This window comes from Pituophis catenifer, unplaced genomic scaffold, assembly GCF_029215685.1.
Source record: "Pituophis catenifer annectens isolate HBS135680 unplaced genomic scaffold, rPitCat1.0.hap2 SCAF_8, whole genome shotgun sequence".
In the NCBI taxonomy this organism is placed as follows: domain Eukaryota; kingdom Metazoa; phylum Chordata; class Lepidosauria; order Squamata; family Colubridae; genus Pituophis; species Pituophis catenifer.
In genome coordinates, this window is record NW_027256888.1 from 38,245,779 (window position 1) to 38,271,983 (window position 26,205).

The following is a 26,205-nucleotide window of genomic DNA, read 5'->3' on the forward strand; positions in this document are numbered from 1 at the left end:
ACGGGCTGCAGGGGCAGTGAGCGAGCTGCGGTGGTGGCGAATGGACCATGGTGGTGGCAAATGAGTCATGGCGGCAGCAAATGGGCCACGGTGGTGGTGAATGGGCCATACCAAACAGGGCAGGGGCAAATGGGCAGCAACGAATTGGCGGTGGTGAATGGGCTGCAGTGAATGGGCCACGGCAGCAAACAGCTGGCTGTGAATAGGCCGTGTTGAATGGGCGGTGGTGAATGGGCTGTGGCAACGAACGGGCTGCGGTGAATAGGCCATGGCAAATGGACTGTGGCAAACGGGCTAGATGGATACTGGGAGACAGAGGCTGTTTTTTTTTTCTTGTTTTCCTCCCCAAAAGCTAGGTGCGTCTTATAGTCTGGAGCATCTTATAGTCTGCAAAATACGGTAAATTGTAAAAATACAAGCAACATGGTTATAGTCATAAGTGGGAGGAGATAGGTAATAGAAAGGATGAGAAGAATAATAGTAAAAAAATCTTAGTAAATAGTTTGACATTGTGGGAATAGTCGTTAAGCAGAGTGATGGCATTCGGGAAAAAATTGTCCTTTTGTCTAGTTGTTCTGGTATACACTGCCCTATAGCATCATTTTGAGGGTAGAAGTTGAAACAATTGATGTCCAGGATATGAGGGGTCTGTAGATATTTTCTCACCTCTCTTTTTGACTCGTGCAGTATATAGATCCTCAATGGAAGGCAGGTTGGTAGCAATTGTTTGAAAAAACAGGAAAAAAGTTGTAAAAGTCCAGCAAGGGCTTATAAAATAGTCAACTAGTCATAAATCAAAAGATTGTAAAGCTTCAAAAAATGCAGTTAAAACCCAGGCGTGCTTAAGAAAAATGAGCAAGAGACCAGACTTTCTGATTGCTCCTAACTGAAAATTGCAGGCATCTAGACCCCCTTTTTGTCATTTCAGATGATCATCAGTGCATGATCATCTGAAGGTTAACCAGCTTTGGCACCAAAATCAGCTGTTCGTCAGTGGAAGAAAAAGAATCTCTGTACATTCAGCACGCCATCATGGGGGTGGAGCTGATCATAGGGTTTTTAATCAATAATAATTAAGGTAATAAATTCATATATCATGCATACTTGGATATTTTTTTTTGTTTCAGACTAACTAGAAATATTTTATCAGTGCAGTAAAATGTTTTAATGTGGTAATCTTATGCACTTGCGGTGATATGTATTTGAAATTTCTGCTCAAGTGTATCCAAGTTGCTGAAGTAGTTTGATGCCTCAGTGAGAAAAACTCACATTATTTCCAGCCTTGGCTATATATATATAAAACAAATGTTGCAGGAGTCCTTTAAATTTGTTGCTTTGCTCTAAAAGACTTCAAAAATATTTTAAAATACCATTTGCAAAAAATGATATATGTTAAAACAGATTTAATCTCAAAAAATAACCTGATGAAATGTCTAGTTCCCACTCATAATGCCCCTTGTGTAATTACAACATAAAGGCGTGTAAATAGAGAAGATTTTTTCCACACCCACCCACCCCCTGCGAAAATGCAGAAAATCCTAGCCATATGTAGCTGTCAGTTAAAAAACAATGATTTGATAGCACTAGGAGTTGCCATCTGGAGGCACCTTCCACAGTTCCATAGCCTTAGTATGACCTGCTAACCTTTGTATCCAATAGCTTCTACCAGGAATTAACCTTAAATGTAGCTGGGTGGTGACTGCTTCCTACATTGCATTCTTTGGACATAAAGCATTTTCATGGAAAGAAAAGCTCAAGGCCATCTCAAAATTGATATAGCTTGCTAAGAGAAAGAACAAGATTGTGTTGCATCTTGCTTCAGTTCCTTGTATAGAACTGCTGATTGAATTTTACATCAGCACAGTACTGACAAAACAGGAGGTATCCACTGCCATATTTATAAATAGGAATATAGTTTAGAAGATAGAAAACAAGCTGAATAGGACATACAGATTTCTTCTTTCAAAGAGGAAGACATATAGAAGCTGCCAGTACTGTGCCCTCAACGTCTCATTTTGAGGCTACCACCTCAACTTTGCCTAAAGATAGGACCAACTCCAGAAAATAACAGAATAATAGAGTTGGAATGGACCTTGGAGGTCTTCTATTTCAAACCTCTGTTCAAGCAGGAGACCTTATACCATTTTAGACAAGTGGCTGTGCAGTCTCTTCTCAAAAACCTCCAGTGATGGATCACCCACAACTTCTGAAAGCAAGCTGTTGCACTGATTAATTGTAAATCAGAAAATTTCTCCTTATTTCTAGGTTGACCCTCTCCTTGATTAGTTTCCATCCATTGCTCCTTGTTCTGGGTCATCACAATAATATGTTTTTACATTTTTTGTTGTGCAAATATGACAAATATATATGTGCTGTCACTGACATAAAATGAAACATTTTTACATTCTGTTTACATGAAAAAGCTTTGCTATAAAATGGGCAGTTCTGCAGTTCATCTGAAGTATTAACAATATAGTAAATCACGTGACTGTTGCCTAGCTAATTCATTTCGGTTTGTGCAGACCAATTACTAAATATTTTAATTCTTCTTGAGCTGCCTCATAGAATAAACAAATTGGAAGGTTTCCTAGTGCAGGATTCACTTGACATTTGACCCTATAGCCGCCAGTTGGAATTCTAGATGTGTTGGACTGTGAATGCACTCATTATGGGAAGTGCCAATAGGCACTGTCTTAATGCAGTGTGCTGATGTAGAACATTATTTTTTAGCCTTTTATATTGGTAGTCCTTGATTTACAACCACTTTTTTAGTGACCATTTGAAGATACAATAGCACTGAAGTGATTTATGACTGGTTTTCACAATTAAGATCTTTGTAGTGTGGGAAGCCCCACCACCACCGAAGAATGAAATATTTTGGAAAATATTAAAAAAGGCAGGGTAGAATATTTCCCATAAATGAGAAATGGGAAAAACCTTAAGGGAGGCAGAAACCAGTCCCAGTTTCCCTGCCCCAAGCAGAAACTGAGGAAGCCAGCTTTTAGAAATGCAAGTCTGGTAACCCATTCAGAAAGACTGGGTCAAGACAGAAACTCAGATACAAAAGGTTGACAAAATTAGCTCAGACAAACACTTAGATTTTGTATTTTTCCTTTTGCCTATAGAGCCAGCCATGACTCCATAGGGATCCAAAAAGTATAAAAACCACCCACTCTCAACTCCATTTTGTCAGCTGCCCCAGAACCACAAACCCTGATGGTTCTGTTCACCAATAAATGGACTTTCTTTCCAATCAGCCCCAGCCTCCATTTTGTTTCCAGCACCTCTCTCCCGGCTTGGAACTGTTCTTGGATATTTCCTCCAACAGTAGCATCGGGGTGAAATGCTCCCAGTTTGGACCGGATCACCCGATCCGGTAGCGATGGAGGCAGGTGGTTTGGAGAACCAGTAGCAAAAATCCCTGCCCCCCTTCCATGCCCAGCTGAGCCGTGCGATCATCAGAGGCTTTTTTTCTTTTAAATGCCTCTGACGATCCCAGCTGAGTTGCCTGATCGCCAGAGGGTTTTTAAAAAACCCTCTGACGATCAGGCAACTCAGCTGGGATCGTCAGAGCCTTTTGAAAGCATTTTTTTACAACCTCTTCGCCATAGAGGTTGTAGAAAAAATGGTTTTAAAAGTAAAAAAATTGGCCATGCCTACCCAGTCACATTCCCCCACCACCAAGCCACACCTACAGAACCAATAGTAACAAATTTTAGATTTCACCACTGAGGAGCATCCCCATGGTCACATGATCAAAATTCAGGCACTTGGCAACTGGCATCTAATTATGACAACTGCACTTTCCTGGAGTCATGTGATCACCATTTGTAACCTTCCCAGCTTACTTCCGACAAAGTCAATGGAGAGAGCCAGATTCACTCAATGACCACATGATTCACTTAACAACTGCAGTGATTCGCTTAATGACTGTAGTAAAAAGATCATAAACTGGGGCAAAACTCAACTAACAACTGTCTTGCTTAACAGCAGAAATGTTGGGCTCAGTTATGGTGATAAGTTGGGGACCTGTATTGAATTGTTTTCATATCTACCAGAGATATAAAAGCTCTTGTTTTGTGTATATTTGCCAATTGAAACAACTGAGGATGGGAATGAACTAAATAATCCCTAAACTATTGTTGCTTTTAATAACACCTTTATCCACGTGAAAAGTCATGAATTGAAAATATTACTCTGTAATGAATTATGAGATTAATAGCCAATTCCATGGAATGTTAGGAAAAGAACATTAATGATAATAGCATGCTGACATACATAGTTAACCTTTTAAAAATGCAAGTCACAATATTTCTTCCCCATTCCACTGGTGGATGATTTCTGAATTTATGTGAGAATGATAGCAAAAAGTATGTTTATTAATGAGCTTGAAATAGTTTATCTTGCCTGAGTGTCCTCTTTATAAATTGGTCTATTGGGACTAATTTGCTGCAAAATGTTTTGATCAATTGGTGCACATTTTTCTTACTAAGTCTAAAACAATGTTCTGCTGTTAATCACAACTGCCCTCTATGGTTTATAAACTCTGGGTAGAGAACTAAGGCCTTGCTCTGACTCCTGCTGCTCCACCCAGGAACTGATTCATTGCCCTCCTTTTGCTTTTGCTGCCCAACTACAATTTATTTGTCAGTTTATTTATACCTGGATGTATGGCAGAGTTTTCATAGGTAGAAAAAGTAGCATTAAAAGGAGAAAAATGCCACATTTTATCCAGGTCCCTTAATAGCAACTTCCTTTTATAAATTAATTTATGATTGTTCAAAATAAGGCTGTACTAATATAAAACAAATATATATTTATGAACACATAGAAGAACAAATATATATTTATGAGCATATAATATTGTATTACTATACATTTATTTATTGATAGTTGAAAAACTGTGCCTGGCAGGGGATCAGAATTAGAAAATGCGTAGCATGTGAGAGATGACCAAAAATATTCATTTTACAAAATGTGTGTTTTCTGTTTCCCATTAGCTACAATCTGAACAAATGCAGACTTGTCTTACCTTCAACAATTTGTTTAGAGGAAGAATCTAAATAACATGTGTACATCTGTGTTAAGATAAAGTCTTTTTGTACTATTGCCTTCCTATAATGGTTGCAAACCATTTTAGGATTCTGTTTAATTTGGCTTTGTGGGAAGAAATATCCATCTGGTTCAGTTCCAAGCTGGGAGAAAGACACTGAAAACATGGAGGGTGATTAGAAAGATGGTTTATTGATGAAGCAGAACCACATGGGTTTGTGGTTCTGGGCAGCTGACAAAATGGAATTGAGTGGTGGGAGGTTTATACCTTCTTTGGGATTTGCTTCCTGTTCCTATGCAAGCACATGTATTCTATTGGCTGTTGTCAGATTCCTATGGGGTTATGTAGGGGTCATAGCTGGCTCTATAGGCAAAAGAGGAAATGCAAATACTAGGTGTTTGTCTGAGCTAATCTGGTCAGCCTCTGGTTTATTGTTTATCTGAGCTCCCAGGTGAAGTTTGGACTGCTCTGGGATGGTACAATGAAGGAACTTGTGTTCTGAAAGGGTGTTGGGCAATTCCTATTGTGGCTTAATGGCTTTCGTCCTGTTTTGGATCTTGAGTGAGGGGATTGCTTCTAATCCTACCATTCTGCCTTTGTTCAGACTTTGCTGCAGGGAGTTTCAAAATATCCTGTCCTGAATGGATTTCTGCCTGAATATTTGTTTTGCCTATGAATAGAGCTATCTAGATACTTGTTTTCCTCTTTCAATAAGCTCTTTATCTTTTAAGTGCTGACATCTGCTGTGGACCATTAAGGAAAGTGGGAGCTACTTTCTGCCTCTAAAGAAACATGTTTCTTCAATTCTCCCTTTTGGGAAATATAATATTCTGCCTTTTTTAATATTTCCCAAATATTTCATTCTTCTAGGGGGCTGGCGCTGACTTTCTACAGCTTCTTATAGTTGCTAGTTGTGTTATACCCCCACTTCCTCATTAAAGCTCCATTATACTAGCTGCTTGTTTCTACTAAGAGATAGATGAGAGCCTCTTTCTGAAACTTTACTTTGAATGTTTCATCTTTGCTAATTTCTATTTAATCAGAAGAAGGATCAATATCAGAGGGGAGATTGTGTTCTTTCCTGTCTTCCAAATAAATGTATAATAATTTCTTGACACCCCCCCCCCCCAATTATTTCACTCTTGAAATCGTGGTTATTTGTATATATTTTACCAGTATACTAGTAAAACTGTATATATAAAAATCACATGTGTGCAATAATATATTAAATTCTCTATATACTAACCCATGATTGGATCTTGTTGTTTTGCCAACTGGTGCAAACTAGAGTTCTAGAGATTGAAAAAAAATGAAGAAAAAAAATGAGCATCCCTATCTAATACCTTTTTTCTTCCCCAAAGGAGATGAAAGAATGTTATTTGGCTTAGTTTGTAACTGGGGGAGGTAGAGGTATAGGATAACAGCATATGATTCAGAGCTTTAAAAGTGTTTTAGAATGCATTTTTAAATAATCTGTTTTCATTTTCATTTTTAAAAAACAAACACTCAAAGTTACAGCACCTGGCTTTAATCATTTAGAGCTATGAAATTTGTTGGCAGCTAAATTGTTTGCAGTCTGATGCTAACAAATTAACCAGCTTTACTGGAGTGGATAAGAGTGGCAATCAAATCTTTTACTAAAACAGCCATTAGACTCTTTAAATCCCCATTAATAAGGAAGATTAGATGTTATTATAATTCAGGTTCTGATATTACATTTGGCCAGTAGAGGGATGACTATATTATGGGCATTGCAGATTGAGAGAGAGAGACTTAATGTGGTATGTTTCAAAGCATTCTGATTTAGGGAAATAAAGTTGTGGGCTAACATGTGTTTTTATACACTTCATTGGGAAATCTATATATTACCAGATTTTCCATTCTTCATCATTTCAACCACTTCTTTTAATCTCATTTTCCTGTTAAGACTGCTAAATAAAATCTATTTTTCTCAGGAGCCAACTGAGGTAGATCCAGGGAGGAAAGAACCAGGCATCTCATGTTGTAATAGAACTTCTGCCTTGTACATTGCAGGGCAGGGCTGAGGATTTTGTGCAATTCCTGCATGACAAAGTCACTCAGATTCGGGAAGTCCTGGACTCAGATTGGGTAGATCCAGATGGGGTGACGGAGGTGGGTCTTGTGAATGTTATCTGGGAGGGGTTTGACCTTGTGACTCCCGAGGACGTGGACAGGATTCTGGGTAGGCTTAGTGCTGCCACATGTTTATTGGACCCGTGTCCCTCCTGGTTGGTGCTGGCCTCCTGGGCGGTCACACGAGGCTGGCTCCAGGGGATTATTAATGCTTCTTTGAGTGAGGGTTTCTTCCCTCCCTCTCTGAAAGAGGCTGTGGTGAAGCCCCTCCTCAAGAAGCCCTCCCTGGACCCGGCTGTATTAGCAAACTATCGTCCAGTCTCCAACCTTCGCTTTGTTGCAAAGGTTGTTGAGAGTGTGGTGACATGACAACTTCCCCAGTACCTGGATGAAGCTGTCTATCTAGATCCGTTCCAGTCGGGCTTCCGGCCGGGGTACAGCATGGAAACGGCATTGGTCGCATTGGTTGATGATCTCTGGAGGGCTCGGGACAGGGGCTGTTCCTCTGTCCTGGTCCTATTAGACCTCTCAGCGGCTTTTGATACCATGGTCGATGGTATCATGCTGCGACGATTGGAGGGGTTGGGAGCGGGGGGCACCATTTTGCGGTGGTTCTCCTCCTTCCTCTCTGACCATATGCAATTTGTGTTGGCAGGGGGACAGAGGTCGACCTCGAGGTGCCTTGTTTGTGGGGTGCCACAAGGGTCAGTCCTCTCACTCCTTCTGTTCAACATTTATGTGAAGCCACTGGATGAGATCATCCGTGGTTTCGGGGTGAAGTTCCACCAGTATGCTGATGACACCCAGCTGTACATCTCCACCCCGGACCATCCTAATGATGCCCTTGACGTGATGTCCCGGTGCCTGGAGACCATGCAGATCTGGATGGGGAGAAACAAGCTCAGACTCAACCCTTCCAAGACTGAGTGGCTGTGGCTCCCGGTGTCCCTGTATAGTCAGCTGGTTCCATCGCTGACTATTGGGGGCGAGATCTTGGCCCCCTCAGAGAGGGCTCACAACTTGGGTGTTCTCCTGGATGCACGGCTGTCTTTGGAAGATCATATAATGGCCATGGCCAGGGGATCTTTTTATCAGGTTCGCCTGATATGCCAGTTGCATCCCTTTCTGGACCGGGATGCCCTGAGCACGGTCACTCATGCCCTCGTCATGTCCCGTCTGGACTACTGTAACGCTCTCTACATGGGGCTCCCCTTGAAGAGCACTCGGAGGCTCCAACTGGTCCAGAATGCGGCCGCGCAGGTGATTATGGGGGCGACATGGTGCACCCATGTAACACTTCTCCTGTGTGAGCTGCACTGGCTGCCGGTGGTCTTCCGGGTGCGATTCAAGGTGTTGGTCACCACCTTTACAGCGCTCCATGGCTTAGGACCGGGGTATATACGAGATCACCTTCTGCTGCCGATAGCCTCCCACCGGCCAATACGCTCCCACAGAGAGGGGCTCCTCAGGGTGTCGTCAGCCAAACAATGTCGACTGGCGACATCCAGGGGGAGACCCTTCTCTGTGGGGGCACCAGCCCTCTGGAATGAGCTGCCCCTAGAGGTTCGTATGATCCCCGACCTGCGTACCTTTCGCCGCGCCCTGAAGACTGTTTTATTCCAACAAGCCGGGCTGGCCTAATAGGAATTTTTAAATTGGGTGTTTGTTAGTTTTTAACTTCGTGGGCCAAATTTTATATATTTGTTTTTAAATTGTTCTTAAATTTTGTGGTTTATATGTGTTTTAATATGGCTGTACACCACCCTGAGTCCTTTGGGAGAAGGGCGGTATAGAAGTTCAATAAAATCTAAATCTAAAATCTACATTAATGTGTGAAGTTTCTACATGCATAGTACAATGTTTATCTTCAAATAATGGAGCAAAACTCTTGAATTTTGCATGCAGTGTCAAATAGCATACTTAATTTTTCATTTTGTTTTAAGCGTTTGTGTTGCAAATATATACATGCAAATATATATACGTGAGGGATGTGGTGGCTCAGTGGCTAAGACGCTGAGCTTGTTGATCGAAAGGTTGGCAGTTCAGTGATTCAAATCCCTAATGCTGCGTAACGGGGTGAGCTCCCGTTACTTGTCCCAGCTTCTGCCAACCTAGCAGTTTGAAAGCACGTAAAAAATGCAAGTAGAAAATAGGGACCACCTTTGGTAGGAAGGTAACAGCGTTCCATACACCTTTGGCGTTTAGTCATGCCGGCCACATGACTACAGAGACATCTTCAGACAGCGCTGGCTCGTCAGCTTTGAAACTGAGATGAGCACTGCCCCCTAGAGTTGGGAAAAACTAGCACATATGTGTGAGGGGAACCTTTACCTTTTATATACATGTGAACTCTGTCTTGGTAAATTAAAAGAGTAGACAAGGTTGTGGAGGAAGAGGTTGCAAAGTGAGTAAGTCCTTAATTACTTTATTTTTTAAAGGATAGGCATGGGGTGAAATGCTACTGGTACGCTCCGCTTCAGGCAAACTGGTAGTTTTTTATTTTATTTTATTTTTATTTTATTTTATTTTTTTAATTTGATTTATATGCCGTCCTTCTCCTGAGACTCATGCATTAAGCAATAGCCTTCATACTTTTGTATATTTATACAAAGTCAGCTTATTGCCCCCACAAACTGGGTCCTCAATTTACCTACCTTAGAAAGGATGGAAGGCTGAGTCAACCTTGAGCCTGGTGAGATTCGAATTTACAGTAATTGCAGACAGCTGGTGTTAATCACAATGCTATTAGTCAGCTGAGCCACCAGGCCCATGTAGTGATAAAAACTACTGGATCAGGCGAACCGGTAGTAAAGAAATGCTTTAAAAAGGTAAAAAAGAGGTTCCGACGATGGCGCCACATCATCAGAACCTTTTTTTTTTACATTTTTAAAGCATTTTTTGCTACCTAGTCACCGGAACCGGTAGTAAAAAAATTCTTTAAAAAAGAAAAAAAAAAGTTCTGAGCATTGTGCGGCACAGCTGTGATCGTCGGAACCGTTTTTTTACTTTTTAAAAGCATTTTTTTACTACCTATTCGCCGGAACCGGTAGTAAAAAAATGCTTTAAAAAAGTAAAAAAAAAAAAAAAAGTTGGCCACGCCTACCAGTCACATGACCCCCCCCCTAAGCTACGCCCACCAAGCCACGCACACAGAACCGGTAGTAACAAATTTTACATTTCACCACTGGATAGACATACAGTATGTATCAATCAGTGGTGGGTTGCTACCGGTTCACCCCAGGTCTGGTGAACCGGTAGCGGTGACAGCGGGAGTCTCCGCCCACCTGCCTGGATGCTTCTGTGCATGCACGCCCACAAGCGAATAGGTAGCGACGGATTTTGAAACCCGCCCCTGGTATCAATGTTATTGTGTATAAAAACTTGACAGCTTTTACATAATGTGACAATTGCTTGTCTTTCTGTTGTGAAGTAATCTGTACTTCAAAATCTTTGTTATCTCTCTCTCTCTTTCTCTCTCTCTCTCTCTCTCTCTCTCTCTCTCTCTCCCCATATGGATATGCATATGCATATACATATATTTATGAGTAGTTGTATATTTGCTCCCAAAGATTGATTAGGTATGTGCATTTGTGTTGTCTCTGTGTAGGTGTGAGAGAGTGTCTAATCATAGGGACTGTATATATTGCCTCTGTGCATGTATGAATGTTTCTGTTGTTCCCTCGATGGCGTCTCAGTATTTGTATGTGTGCAGTGAAAAACACAGGATAGGCTCTATATATTCTGTCCTGTAAACAGGGAGGTGGGGGTTTAAAAAGGAGCACTCAGCATTAGGGGAATTTTAGAATTTTTCCTCTAAACCTCTAGCCTAATTTACATTCTATACCATTTTTAACCCAATTTTTGTTTCACTGCATGAAATTATCCTCCTAATAGAAAGACTCCCAAACACATTACATAAGTTCTTTCCAACATTCTTTGTGAAAAGAAGAGAGAATGAGAGAGGGGGAAATAAAACAGTAATGGAAGAGGGAAAAGAGAACCTTATAATCCTTCATGTGCTTACGGTGCTTAGAAGTTCTGCAAAATAATTTGATATGGATCTTCTTTTTCACAAGCATGAGTTTTTCATTTGTAGCAAGATCTAAATATGTCCAATTTTTTGTGAACTGCCTAGAAAGATTTTTACTAGCAATCCAGTTTGGTTTCCTAGTTTTGTATTTCTCTTCTTTATCTGTTTTACTCTGTATTCCCATGCAGCAGTGTATGGATAACAGAAGTGATTGCTTGCAGAAGGCTTTGGAAAATTGAGCTGAGGCTATAGTTTGCCCACTTCTGTTGTGATTTAAGAGCTGTCCAGTCAAAGTACAGTTTGTAGATAAAAATCAGATGAGAGAATGCAGTCCTTGAAATTTCTCATCAGTAAATATGACGGGTACTATCTTCCCTGATGAAATACATTAGTCTCATCAGCACATAACTTCAACCTCTAATGTGGTTTGTTTGGTTTGGGATTAGTGTGATACGTGATCAGATCCATTACAACTTAGCATTATATTACAACTTAGTGTAATATGGATTGCATTCCCTCCAGAGTTGTATTCAATTGCCACTCTTTATGCTTTTAGGGAAGGAATCAAGTTCTTCTTCAGCCAGGGCTTTTCAATTAAGTTAGTTTTAACAGCAGTTTTAATTGTTTCTGTGACATTCTAATTGCTTATGATTTGCTGTTTAGTTTTAATTGCCATGGGTGCTGCTAGCAAATAAATAAAAACACCGACAAGTAGACATTACTTGTTCAATGAAACAAGATTTTAAAAATCCTGGCTTAATTTTATATATAAATATTAAGAGCCGGTATTTGACAGTACCTTTTCTATTATATCTTGCTGTGTTTGTAGTGTTATCACGCAATAATTACGTCAAAAAAACCTGTCATGTAAATGGGTCTAAATTTTGTTATTAAAAGAATACATTGGATCCTTGCCTAAAATGTCAGCATATCTTTCCTGTTTCCAATCCAGTGTGTTTTGTGATTGGAGGATGACAATAACCATGTTTTTAATTCATTTTTTCTTCCAATTAATGAGGCCAAATCTCAGTCAAATAGACTTTTATCCTAGATGGGCTATTAGACATACTGTTCCCTGACCTGTTTGGATGATGAGACATGCTGTTTCTTGACATCCTAACTGCAGTGATAATTGGAAACAAAGGAAGGATTTAATGTTTTATAGCTTCCTTGTGCAAAACAAGATGAGAAAATGGCTGAAACTGATCATATGCCTTTTCTCAGTGTTCATCCTAATTAAAGTTACTTCACACTGTTATATGGAATCCTAGGAGATAAACAATATTACTATTGCTTCCTTTCATTCAGAAGAATTCTGAATATTAGAGAACCCTTTCTGACATGTTTATAGTATACATGTTGCTTTTTCATATTGAACAACATAATCAAATGCGTCAAGTTTTAATTAACTGATCTTGTATTCATACTTTATTGTTGGTTATGCTCTGATAATTAGTCTATTTAATTGCTGAATATATTTTTCCATATCACTGTTTTATTTTATTTTTTAAAAAAACTATAATTAATATGGTATTTTATACATTAAACAAAAAAGCAGCCCAACACCCACCCGCCCACCAAGGGTAATTTCAATAAATGGATTACATTGTCTGAGCTTTGAAGCTAAGTAAGTTCAAATCTGATCAGTATTTGGATAAAAGACTTCCAGGTGCACTACACAGATTCTAGACTAGATTATGAAATGGGGAAAAGATTCATGGAAGAAGATAGGAAAACATATGCTGACATTTTAGGTTGATCCAATATATTCTTTTAATTAGAGATGGTGGGACAGCATCTGTATGCCCCCCATTTTTAATATACAAATGATTGTGTATTAACATTATCATCGAAACAAGATGTTAAACATGTGAATCCCTTTAGATGGAAGGGCCCTTCCCTTCCTTACTAGGTGGTCTAAAAGCAGGAGAGAGAGTGGATTTAAATTACAAGATAACATGTGGCCATCAGGAGGAACTTCCTGACTCTACCAATTTTTAGTTAGTAAAAAAGGTTGCCCAATGAAGTGGTAAATTCTCCTTTGCTAAAGGTCTGAGTGGTCATCTGTCAGAGATGGTAGTGGATTCTATATTTAATAGGGGTAGATTAATGTCTAAGATTTATTCCAGTTTTATGATTCTCTGATTCCAGTGTTTATAACATAATCTTATAATATGTGTTAATTTCTGTCAATTGATCCATCTTTATTACGGTAACACAGACCATCAAAATTAATTTCTGTATTTTAAGTTGCTTGTGCTATTTTGATAGCAATTAAAAAATACTTTTAGCAAAACCTGCTGTTTCCTTTCTTCAAAATGATTAGATGAATTCTAATGTGAATTAGAAGCAACATAAAGTTGAATTAACTCTTCAATCAGTATCAGAAGAATATGATTTGGCTCAAAAAACACATAATGTCCTCCATTTTGGTTTAACCACACCATTGTTTGGCGCAATGAATGAACATTGTGGAGGAGCCCTGGTAATGCAGGAGCTGTGGGTGGTATGGTGTGGGTTAGAATGCTGTATTGCAGGCAAATTCTGCTCACAGCCTAGAGTTCGATCCTGATGGGCTCAAAGTTGACTCAGCCTTCCATCCTTCTGAGGTCAGTTGGGGGCAATATGCTCACATTGTAAACCACGCAGAGTGTGCTGTAAAGCACTGTGGGGCGGTATATAAATCTAAGCGTTATTGCTATAGTGTTATCATAACCTGCAGGATTGGAAAGAATTAAAATTCAATTTAATTCAGAATTCTGTTTCCAAAAGTAAACAGCCATAACCCTCTGAAAGTTTATAGTAAATTTATAAAATGGCTCAATCTAGCTCTCCTCTTAATTTACATTTCCCAAGCTGAAATGCCTCAAATCTCTTGGTATTCCATGTCCTGGAAGATGGGAACATAAAGATTCCATCTAACTACAGGAGCTAATTGACACAATAGTTATTTTTTATAAAGATGTCTACAATATTTACCAATTGTATCCTATTTTACCTTTAATATATACTGTATTACTATGTCCTTGAAAATTTTGATGACCTAGACAAGGCAAAATGATTCAGCAATGATCTGAACTATAAAAAGAATTGACCACTTTTATTATATCAGCATAGCTGATCTATGAATCATAGAATCTAGAATCTAGAACCATACTGGAAAACTAAATGTTTGGATTTCACCTACTGGCACTAAAATTTTTTGCAGGTGCCAGCAATGCATAATTTACTTAATTAAAGGAATACTGAATATTCTTTAAGTGTGTAAGTGTAAGTGAAGGGTTTCACTCTATGTGCTAACAGTGGATTGTGTTGGTAAGGAATTTTAAGAAATCAGATTAGTTTTTGTTTGCATACAGTACAATGAAATATCTTCTCAATAATCTTTGTAGCAGTCTCTCAGGATCTGGCTTCAGCATACTAATGAATTTGAAATATAGCAATCCGTCTTCTATCTTTATCATACACTTTAAAGTATGATTGAAAACTAGCACATTACATATTAATTGAGACTTAAATTAATTCTTTTCTGCAAGATCTGATAACTTGTATAAAAATAGAATTGAGAGAGATTGGAAGCTGAATTCTGTGCAGAGTCTGTCAACACATGAATGCTTTTACAGCTCCCATGTCAAGAATAGGTTATATATTAAACTCTAATCAAGCCTCCTTTTTAGATGTGTGTATTTATATCTGATCTCTGGTTAAAGTTTCCTTTACTCAACTGGAAGTGCTTAATTTTTTTCCCATAGCAATGAAATATTATCCCCATTTTTTGGTCCCTAATTGATTCAGTGCTGTTTTTTCACTCTGAACCTCATTTCATACAATATAAAATTCTTACATGAAAGCATCTGCCTAAAAATTTAGATCTTGGTGTATATATGTAAATTCATGATACCTACTGTCCCTGTCCTAATGTTTCCTCTACTTGTATCTATTTTATGTATTCAATTCATGCTTATAATTATATAAGTTACCTAATATGTTCTTGACAAATAAGTAAGTAAATAATAAAAAAAATAATATTCTCTTAACTATATATATATATTATGGTGTTTACACAGGATGGAATCTTTCTCAATTTTACTTATCCTACACAATGATTTTACAATTTTCTAAACACCAGTTTTACATTTTTTCAAGAACATTTGTTCACAGTCCTATGTTTCAGGGCCATGACTCTTCTCTGGAAAACTTTTTTCAGACCGTGTGACTCAGTTTCTAATGATATGAGTACTTTGTATCATAGCTACAAGGACACCCTCCTCCACCATTTTGATTTTTTCTTGGATAAAGCAGGGGGCAAAGTATCAGTCTACTATTTCAATCAGTGCATGTGATTATGATCAATTGTCTGTTCAGGATTACCAGGAAAAAAATTATCTGCTTGAAAAAAGTTTTCTTTTCCTTTCTTTAATTTTTTTTTTTTGCGCTAAGGACTTTAAAGTATGCTGTTCAGCCGGTATAGTTCTTGAACTTTCTCCCTTTTCTGTTCATCTTGGAGAATAACAATTGAGAGGATTACTTAAAGTGAACATACTGAAATGTAATTATCTTGTGAGAATCTTTCCCATATATAAAATGGTAAGTTGTCAAGGCATCAGATTTTTAAGCATCGCTACCAAGTCTCCTAGTTGGTTAGTAAGTCACAACAGCCTTCGGTGAAGTACTGTCATAGTTTAGAGATGATGGAAGACTTTAGGCAAGCAACTGTACAAAAGAAAATTCTCTTTGGCCCAAATTTTTCTCCTATGTTTGCTGGCTGGCTATTTGGGACAAACCCTTTATAGCTTTTCCAGAGCACTGCTCCTGCAATCCATATCTGGGTTGTTTTCCTCATCACTTAACTTTGACTGGGTGACATTTTTTAATTGTCTCTCTCCGTGCTGTGGCCACGCCCCACTTTCCCATGATGCACCAGTCGCTGACTGACTGGTGTGGATTTCTCTTCGTGGTGAAAATTTCTGCTATTTAGCTCAATTGTGCTTAGGTTTTTCATTTATTTTTGTCTTACTTCCTTTTTCTTTCGGTGAGAACCCTTTGATTAGCTGCAGGGCGGGTGGGACGTGTCTGGGGCTCCAGCCCGTCCTTTGCCCGGGTTCCTGCCACCTGTCAGCCTGCAGCTCGGGATTCTGACCCTTCGGGGCGGTTCCCTGTCTTTTTCTAGCCGCCGGTGTGTGCATGGGGTCTGCGGTTTGCCATATTACCCCCCCACACCATTTACACCTCTGCCGATTGCTTCTCGATGCCTTTTTTTCTTTTTTGATATTGTTTGGCTCTCTTAGGGCGGCTCCGGAGCTCTCCGCATGGTTTGCCCTGCAGGCTCTGATGTTTAATCTCCTCCACCGTTTTTCTCCTGTGAGAGACCACGCTGCTGTAGCCCTCCGGCTTGAAGCCTTTTGTTCTGAGCTTCTGGAGTTCGAGGCAGCTTTAGGAACACCAAGCCTGCAGCCAGATCATCCCAGAGCGCTGTCGTTCTACCAGTGGTGAGCATTGTTGGCGCCCATCCTTCAGGCGGCACCGGGCCATTTGCCGCTTCCTCTGGCCAACCGTTTTATTTCGGGACTTCCTCAGATGCGGCCATTCGCCTGTGATATCGGCAACTGTTTCTTGTGTCTGTTGATTACTGGCGGCCGCCATTTTGTTTGTCCTTTCGGCGGCCATTTTGTAACAAGTCTGACTCACAGCTAGCAGCAGGATCGGGATTGCCTTCTTTACATCGGCCGCCATTTTGTGTCGCCCCAACATTTTCGATACAGGATTGGGGCCTGCTTACGTTGCCATCCCGTTTGCTCAATTACTTCATTTATTGTGACTGTTGCCTTGTTGTCCCAGGGATTTTGGGTCCTCAGGCATACTCTGACACCTTAAGCAGCATTTTTCCTTTTTCCCTACCTTTGCGGATTTTGCTTAGCTGCTTCAGTTGAGCATTTTTTTAGACTGTGTTTGACTATTTTTCATCACCTCTCAGCATTATTGGTGTCTGATTGTAAATAGTTACTTCCTTTTTTTTCCAAAAAATAAATAAATAAATAAATATATATATATATGTAAAATAATATTACAAAAAAAAACCAACAACAACAAGGTAAATAGAAAAGGATAACCTCAGCGGTGTTTAGCGGCAAAAAATTAAAAAAAAAACCATCACTTCGGCTAACATGGCGGATGCCTACCTATCATCTGATATGGAACACGAGCCCAGTCCACCTAGGGCTCCAACCAAACCCAAGTCTAAGTCATGTGGGAGACCAGCTTCCGTTTCTGATGATTCCCGCCAGACGACGGGAAGATCATCGTCGGCGGCAGATAAGGATGCTCAACGACGCCACAAAGCACTTGAGCATCAATATGACAAGGCCAGACAGGCTACCTTGGCCTCTGTTTTCGCTACTGACCACTCTCAAATCTGCCACCACTGCAGTACAGTCAGGTTCCTCTGGACAGCTGTCCAAGAGGACTTCTCTTTCGCTGCCTGATGTTTCAACAGTGGGCCTGGGTGGATCCATCCCTCAGCCTCCTATTCGACCTGAGGCGACTTTTACACCAACCGCTGCCGGCCTTCGTGGCTCAAATGGCCAGTTACTTCCTTCCCAGGTGGTCTTGCAGTCCTTACTCTCTAATGCCTTGTCCTCCCTGTTGGCCGCTGGGATCCACCAATCCTCTCTTCTACAGGCTCAGGCGGCTCCCCTTCAGGTGCCTCACTCGTCTGTGCCATCTCCTTCAAAATCTCCCTCTCGTTTGGCACCCGAGTCATCGGATGAGTCTGATCATGGGGATGAAGCAATGGAAGACTTAGAGTTTTTGGAAGATGAGGGCCTAACTCCTGATGCCCCTGCCTTTGCTGGCCTTTTTCAGCCCTCCTTGTTTAAGTCCCTCCTACATAAAGCACGTCAAACCACTAACATGTCTGCTTCAGCCCCTTTGCCTTCTGAGCCTGCGACCTCGTCAGCTCCCCACGAGGCTCTGTTCTCGTCATCCAAGCCGGGCAGAGACTGCATCCCCTGTCCTCAACTTTTTTCTGACGTGTTGCAGTCTCCCTGGTCTCAACCTGCTTCGTTGATGGGCCCCAATAGCATAGATAAAAAGCTGTATTGTGCGGCTCCGGAGTTGGATGCCATGTTGACTCTGCCCGTGGTGGATCCACCAATTGCCAATTTGTCTTCGTCTTTGCTGCTGTCCACCGACTCCCTGGACGGTCTCAAATCAGAGGACAGGAAGTCTGAGCTCTCCTTTCGTAAGGAACATCAAGCCTTAGCATGGGTGATCAAGACCACAACCGCTACATCCTTTTTTAATCGGGCCACACTGCTTTGGCTGAGGCAACTTCAGGATAGACTACCACCGGAAGATACCCGCCTTCACCAAGATATAAACAAAATCGTGGCTGCTACGGAGTATTCGGCGGATGCCTCCTTGAACTCAGTGAAATTCGTCTCAAGGGCCCTGGCTTCGTCTGTAACATCATGACGCTTATTTTGGCTTCGGAACTGGAGAGCCGACTCCAAAGCCAAATGGAGATTAGCAGCGGCCCCATACAAGGCTCCAAATCTTTTTGGTTCCGCCCTTGACCCTGTCCTTGTCGAGGACAAGGACAAACAGAAGGTTATGCCGACATCTTCCTATCGCAGACCTGAACGGCATTATACACCATACTACCAGCGGCAGCCCTTTCGAGCTTTGTCGGGATCAGGGGATCCCTACTCACAACGCTTGCAATTTCTCGGATCCGACCATTCATCTGATCGCCAATGTTTTTGTGACCGGTCCAGAAACTCCTCTGCAGCCAAGCATCCTTTCCGTGGGTCCGGATACCGACACTTCCGCAGGGGAAAATGACTACAGGTCGCAAGATCCCATCGGCGGTCGCCTGCAACTCTTTCGTCACCAATGGGAGCAGTCGACCACGGATGCGTGGATTCTTCGTATGGTGTCCTCCAGCCTGTCCATCGAGTTCCTGGGTCGCCCTCCATCTCGCCACATCTCTTGCCCTGCTTCACGTTCGCTCGAAATGGAACGCCTGTTACAGGAGGAAGTACTCCACCTCCTGCGCATCAAGGCAATAGAGAAGGTCCCGCCGGATCAACACAGCAAGGGTTTCTATTCAACTCTATTTTTGATTCCGAAACACTCTGGAGGTTGGAGGGCCATCCTGAACTTAAAACATCTCAATCTCTCCGTCTGCTACCGCAGATTCAAGATGCACTCCCTTGGGTCCATTCTGGCAGGGGTTCGTCATGGCGACTTCCTTCAATCGGTCGACCTCCGGGAGGCATATCTGCACGTCCCGGTTCTGCCGCACACAGCAAGTTTCTGCGTTTCCAGATTGGGGAGGACCATTATCAATATTGCGCGATGCCCTTTGGCTTGTCCTCGGCCCCAAGGACTTTCACCAAGTTAGTGGCTATTGTAGCGGCTTCCCTCAGAAAAATCCCAGTGAGGGTCTTATGTTATCTCGACAACATCCTCGTTCTGTCATCTTCCAGGATTCAAGCATCTCAAGATCTTCAGTTCGTCATCGACGTCTTCCAGAACCACGGATTCTCAATAAACTTTCCGAAGAGTCACCTTTATCCATCCACCTCGCTACTGCATCTGGGAGCGGTGATCGATTCTATTCAAGGACAGGTCTTTCTTTCCCCAGACAGAATACTGAGCATTCGCGAACTGATCTGTCAAATTCTGTCACATCGGTCCGTCCCTCTCCTCCATCTCTCCCAACTACTGGGGAAAATGGTCTCATGCTTCTCAATAGTGCCATGGGCACGTTGTCACATGAGACCGTTACAATGGTTCCTGCTCCCCTTCCAACGATCGGGCCGCAGCGACTCCCTCCACAAGGTGTCTCTTCCCCCTCAGATTCGCCTATCCTTCCATTGGTGGATGGGTCCGGCTCTTCACAAAGGCTCGCACTTTCTGATTCTGGAGCTCCAGACTCTGACCTCAGACGCCAGCCTTCTGGGTTGGGGAGCCCACCTCCACAATCAAGTTGTGCAGGGGCACTGGTCTCATTCAGAAAAAGGTCACAACATCAACCTGTTGGAACTGAGGGCCATCCGACTGGCCCTCCGCCACTTTCAGTCTCAGTTGGAGGGCCATCACATACTTGTCCTCACGGACAACATAACAGCCAAGGCCCATATAAACAAAGAAGGAGGCACACATTCGAGACCTCTGATGTTGGAAGCGGAAAAGCTTTTCCGTTGGGCGGAGTCCCATGTTCTTTCGTTGAGGGCCGATCACATTTCGGGAGTGGACAATGTGCGGGCCGATTGGCTCAGCAGACAAAGTCTCGATCAATCGGAATGGCAATTACACCCCAGCCTGTTTTGAGAGGCCACTCTCATCTTCGGCGTGCCCCTCGTGGACTTGTTCGCCAGCCCATCGAACGCCCAACTTCCTCATTATGTAACTCGTTACCCGTGCCACACAGCGGAGGATCACAACACGCTCAGGTGCCATTGGCCTCCCGGGCTCCTGTATGCCTTTCCCCCGATTCCCTTAATCCCTCAGGTGATTCGGAGACTGTTGGAGGAACGGGCCGAGCTGCTCTTTGTGGCTCCCAACTGGCCACGTCAACAATGGTACCCGGATCTTGTGGCACTATCAACCCTTCCACCGTGACTGATTCCGCCGGACCGTATCTCCCTGTGTCAGGGGGCCATAGACCATCCAGAGCCAGAATGGCTCCAATTGGCCGTCTGGCGTTTGAGCGGGTCTTCTTACGAAAGGACCGTCTCCCCGACTCTGTCATAGATACGATCCAAGCTTCCTGACGACCATCGACATCGCGGATATACGAGTCTTCCTGGAGGTCTTTCTGTTCCTGGTGTGCTACCAACCTGGTGGACCCTACCTCGGCTCGGATTGAGGACGTCTTGTGTTTTTTACAATCCGGTCTAGACAAGGGTTTGTTACCATCTACCCTTCATCGTCAGACTGATGCGCTGTCTACAGTCATAAGGTGTCCACCCTACTCATCTTTGTCTCTGCATCCACTACTTAAAGGGTTTCTTCACGGGGCTATGAATCTACAGCCGCCACCTGTTCATCAATACCCGACCTGGGACCTTCCTCTTGTCCTTCAGGCCCTTATGTTTCCTCCTTTTGAACCTCTGGGATCAATTCCCCTCAAGTTTTTATCCTTCAAGATAGCCTTCCTTTTGGCGGTCACCTCGGCCAGACAAGTCTCTGAGCTCTCAGCTTTGTCGATTAGAAAGGATCTCTGCGTTTTCCAGCCTAACACAGTGATACTGCACCTGGATCCTGCATTCTTGCCTAAAGTGAACTCATATTTCCTTCGTGCTCAGGAGCTCATCCTCCTGGATTTCTGCCCGTCGCCCAAACACCAACGCGAAAAGGACTGGCATACCCTCGACGTTCGCAGGGCTCTATGTCGTTATATTCGCAGAACTGAATCATTCCGGAAGACTGAAGCCCTTCTGGTTTCTTTTCATCCGACTTCCTTGGGTCAAAAGATTTCTCCATCCACCGTGGGAAGGTGGATTAAGGCGTGCATCTCTACGGCATACAAACAACAGTCACGACCTGTTCCTGGTTGGATTTTACCCCACTCTACCCGTAGTGCGGCAATGTCAGCCACCTGGGCTACGCAGGCATCGGTCTCGGATATATGCCGGGCTGCCACTTGGTCTTCTGTAACACCCTTCATCAGGCATTATAGGATTGATGCTTTTGCCTCCACCGAAGCTTCCTTTGGCCGGCGTGTTCTTCAAAGTGTCCTTGTGGTCCAGGACTCTGGGTCCAATTTGTCTCCCACCCATGGGATCTGAACTTTGGTACATCCCAGATATGGATTGCAGGAGCAGTGCTCTGGAAAAAGAACGTTGTCTTACCTGAACGTTCCTTTTCAGGGCACTGCGACTGCAATCCCTTCCCACCCTGTTAGTTTTTTTGTCTGTTCTGGTATTACACTGGTTCCTGAGTTCTTGGTTCTTCTACGTTTTGCCGGTTATTCTGTGTCCTTTACCTAGGTGGTCACGCCTTTGTTCAAAGACTGGTGCATCATGGGAAAGTGGGGCGTGGCCACAGCACAGAGAGAGACAATTAAAAAATGTCACCCAGTCAAAGTTAAGCGATGAGGAAAACAACCCAGATATGGATTGCAGTCGAGTGCCCTGAAAAGGAACGTTCAGGTAAGACAAGGTTCTTTTTTACTTCACACCCATAAATTGTAAACTCAAGCCATTTTGAAGCCTCTTCTGGTTCTCCTTACTCAGCTCTTTGTCTCATTCATCCACCGTTCTTTGGTTCCACTCTGCCTCATTTCTTGTAGACTCCACATTGTATTCACTTCTCCAATCCATCTTTTTCTTCTATTTCCACTTCTGTCTTTATACAACATGCTTTTTTTTGTATTTTATCTATACCTGCTGAGTTGATTCTCTCTGGTGTTCAAAGAAGACCTTCTTTTCTTCTCCTTCTCTTTTATGTTCTCCACTTTCTTTCCAATTTTGTTTCTCCTCACTGGTACATTTTTCCTCTATACAGTACCTGCACATTTGCTCTCTCTTTCATTTCATTTATAACTTCATTTATACCAAAAACTCCTTGCTTTCTGAAAGGCTCTTTCATGCCAAAACATCTTTGCAATAAACTATTTTCACAGCACTTTTATTATGAGCTTGGACAAGGAAAAGGTTTGAATTGAGGGGCAGAGAAGAGAAAATAGTCCTGTCTTCAAACAGGAGTAAAAAGAGGATCCGGATAACAACCAACTGGTCAGCTTGTTCGGAAAGGGGCCATTTCTGGCCTCCGGAGGGCCTCTGGGGGGTTGGGGAAGGCCGTTTTTGCCCTCCCCAGTCTCAGAGGCTCTGGAGCCAGGTGAGAGAGAAAAACAGGCCTTCCACCCCCCAGGCCCTCCGGAGGCAGGAAACAGCCTGTTTCCCAGAAGGCTCGAAAATCAGCTGGCTGGCACACGCATGTGCCCCGGAGCTGAGCTCGTGTGCCCACTGATATGGCTATATGTGCCACCTGTGGCACGCATGCCATAGGTTCGCCATCACAGCCCTATACCATTCCAGACAAGTGACTATCCAGTCTCTTCTTAAAAGCCTCCAGTGATGGAGTAATCACAACTTCTGAAGGCAAGCTGTTCCTTGGTTAATTGTTCTCACTGTTAGGAAATTTCTCTGTAGTTCTAGTTAGCTTCTCTCTTGATTAGTTTCCATCAATTTTTTCTTGGCTTGTCTTCCGGTGTTTTGGAAAATAGGTTGACCCCTTCTTCCTTGTGGGAGCCTCTCAAATATTGGAATACTGTTATCATGTCACTCTAGTCCTTCTTTTACTAGACTAGACATACCCAATTCCTGCAACCGTTCTTCATATATTTTAGCTTTCAGCTTGCTCTTTTTTGCACTCTTTCCAGAATCTCAACATCTTTTTTATAATATGGTGACCAAAATGGATGCAGTATTCTAAATGTGATCTTACTAATGCTTTATGAAGTGGTACTAGTACTTCATGTGATCTTGATTCTGTCCCTCTGTTAATGCAGCCTAGGATTGTATAGGCTTTTTTGGCTGCTGCCACACATTGCTAGCTCATATTTAAGTGATTGTCCACTAGGACTCTAAGATCCTTTTCTCAGTTACTGCTATTGAGCCAGGTTTCACCTAATTTGTACCTGTATATTTGGTTTTTCTTACCTAAGTGTAAAACCTTACATTTCTCACCACTGAATTTCATTTTGTTAGATAAGGACCAGTGTTCAAGTCTGTCGAGATCCATCTGGATTTTGAGCCTATCTTCTGGGGTGTTGATTATTCCTGCCAGTTTAGTGTTCCCTCATCTAAATCTTCCCTTTTTGTTCCCTCATCTAAATCGTTTATGAAGATGTTGAAGAGTGCTGGGCCTAAAATGGAACCTTGGGATACCCCACTGCTTACTTCCCTTCACTGTAGATAAACTGGAGGTTTGATTCTAGCCTTTTCATCTTTTCTTCCAGGGGGAACCAGTTAGCGTCTACTTGCAGCATTTGAATATGGCATAACCTCTGCAGGTCACAAGCATCATTCTACATGCATGTTATTCAGATTAGGAGAATAAAAGGAAAAGAGTTTTCCTATTGATGTCTAGTACCATCTTCCGTTTGTTCTCCCTGTATACTTACCAAGATGCTGTGATTAGGGCAAGCAATAGATGTCTGTATATTGTATGATTACAGGGGCAGACTTACCACTCATTGAATCCACTTCTGTTCTCTATTTTCCATCAAAGGTCAAAAGGTAGCATTAAAAAAAAATTCTCAGCCATGATGGCATGTGATGCCTTCTTTTCCCTGAAATGCTAAGCTCTGATTTATATATCAAAGGCAATTTATTTATATGAAGACCATGAAGAATTTAAAATCTGAGACAAGGTGAGTTAGAGACAATGGCTCCACCTTGAAGGAATTGAAAAACACCCTGATTTTTCCAATTGTGCATTGGCTTCAGGATTTGTAGACTTAGAGCACAGCCCAAGAGAGCTGTAATGAAAAAGAATTCAGTGCTGGGAATTATTAAGAAAAAAATATGCAAAAATAAAACAGTTAATGTTCAGCTAAAAATAAAATGCAGGAAAGAGCATGGACTATCCTTTCTGCATACTGATCTTTTTTTAAAAAAAGCATTTAGCCCTTGTCAATGTTTCTTAATCAACCTTTTCTCACTTATTCTTTAAAGTGGAGATATTGAACAGGGTCGTGCCTGAAGAGGCACTTCTGAATTAAATTGCTTAATTTTCTCTATGTCTGTATCGAGGAAAAAATTCTATAATCTTAATTCAATTATTTTGTTATTTTGTTTTTAGGTTAACAAAGCCATTATCCTTTGCAGACTGTGTCGGAGATGAGCTACCATGGGGATGGGAAGCTGCATACGATCGTCAGATTGGTGTCTACTATATCGACCACATAAACCGTAAGTGTTTTCTGTAAGTGCTGTATTGATTATATAAGAAGGCTTATCCAGATTAGACTCTGCTGTTAGACTCTTAACAAGGACTTGAAAACAGAAGATTTCTTATGAGACAGTTGAAACTCCCCACAGCAATTCACTTGGTTTATTTCCTTAGGAAAAACATTATAGCTTCTACTGCTGCTGCTTTTCCTCCTACTTCATTTTGTTAGTGCTGTTATATCCTATCAAGTGGATTTCAGAATTACTTAGAATTGTCTATTAACCTTAAACTTTCATGTTACCAATTAAAACATTATGTTTTCTGTTTGTGAAAGGAACTCCCCAGGTTTTGACAAAACATTCTAATTAATCCCGCAAATCTACTTTTTCCTCAATGACAAAACTAGGAGATGTTGAAGAACCTTCTAAGAAATATATTCATACAAAATTGTGTTACAGTTATATCAAATTCCCTATATTCTTGTTCTTTAGGCTTTTAGTATGATTGTAGAGATGGTCAAAGTGGCACCAAACACATAACAAAGAAGTTGTTACAGCAATCTGAGCATGCAAATGCAAGTAGATAAATAGGTACCATTTTGGTAGGAAGGTAACAGTATTCCGTGCACCTCAGTTTATAGTCATGCTGTCAAAAGTATCTTTGGACAATACTGACTCCCTCGGCTAAGAAACAGAGATGAACATTGCTCCCTAGGACATGACTGGCAGGCGAAACCTTTACCTTTATCTTTATATTATTTTTAACTACTTTGAATACTCATCAGAATAAAAATTCAGGGAATAATTTGAACGAATAGATGAAAGAATTAACATAATTTCTTTTATCACCCAAAATAGACTAGAACTATTATATTATATAGTGAATAACAGCAATTTCATTATTTAAAGAAAACACCAGTATAAGAATGTGAGTTGTTAAAATATTTTAATGGAATTGATTCAAATAAATACTCAAAAGTTGACAAAAAATAGTTATATATTTAGGGTTACAGATTAAAAAGGACAGCAATAGACTAGCTGGGAGATATTGTTCTAGAATATTAGACTGACCCTAGAAATAAAACATTAAATGTAAAATCAAATGTTTTCGAGATCTTACACCA

General features: G+C 41.6%; 1 protein-coding gene across 1 annotated transcript in view; it reads left to right on the forward strand.

Annotated features, from left to right (window-relative positions):
- Positions 1 to 26,205, forward strand: part of WWC2 (WW and C2 domain containing 2) — a 159,921-nt gene that overhangs the window by 33,269 nt on the left and 100,447 nt on the right. The window contains exon 2 of the mRNA XM_070948153.1: positions 24,993 to 25,102. Within this exon, the coding sequence (XP_070804254.1) occupies positions 24,993 to 25,102 (110 nt within the window). The remainder of the gene's footprint in view (positions 1 to 24,992; positions 25,103 to 26,205) is intronic.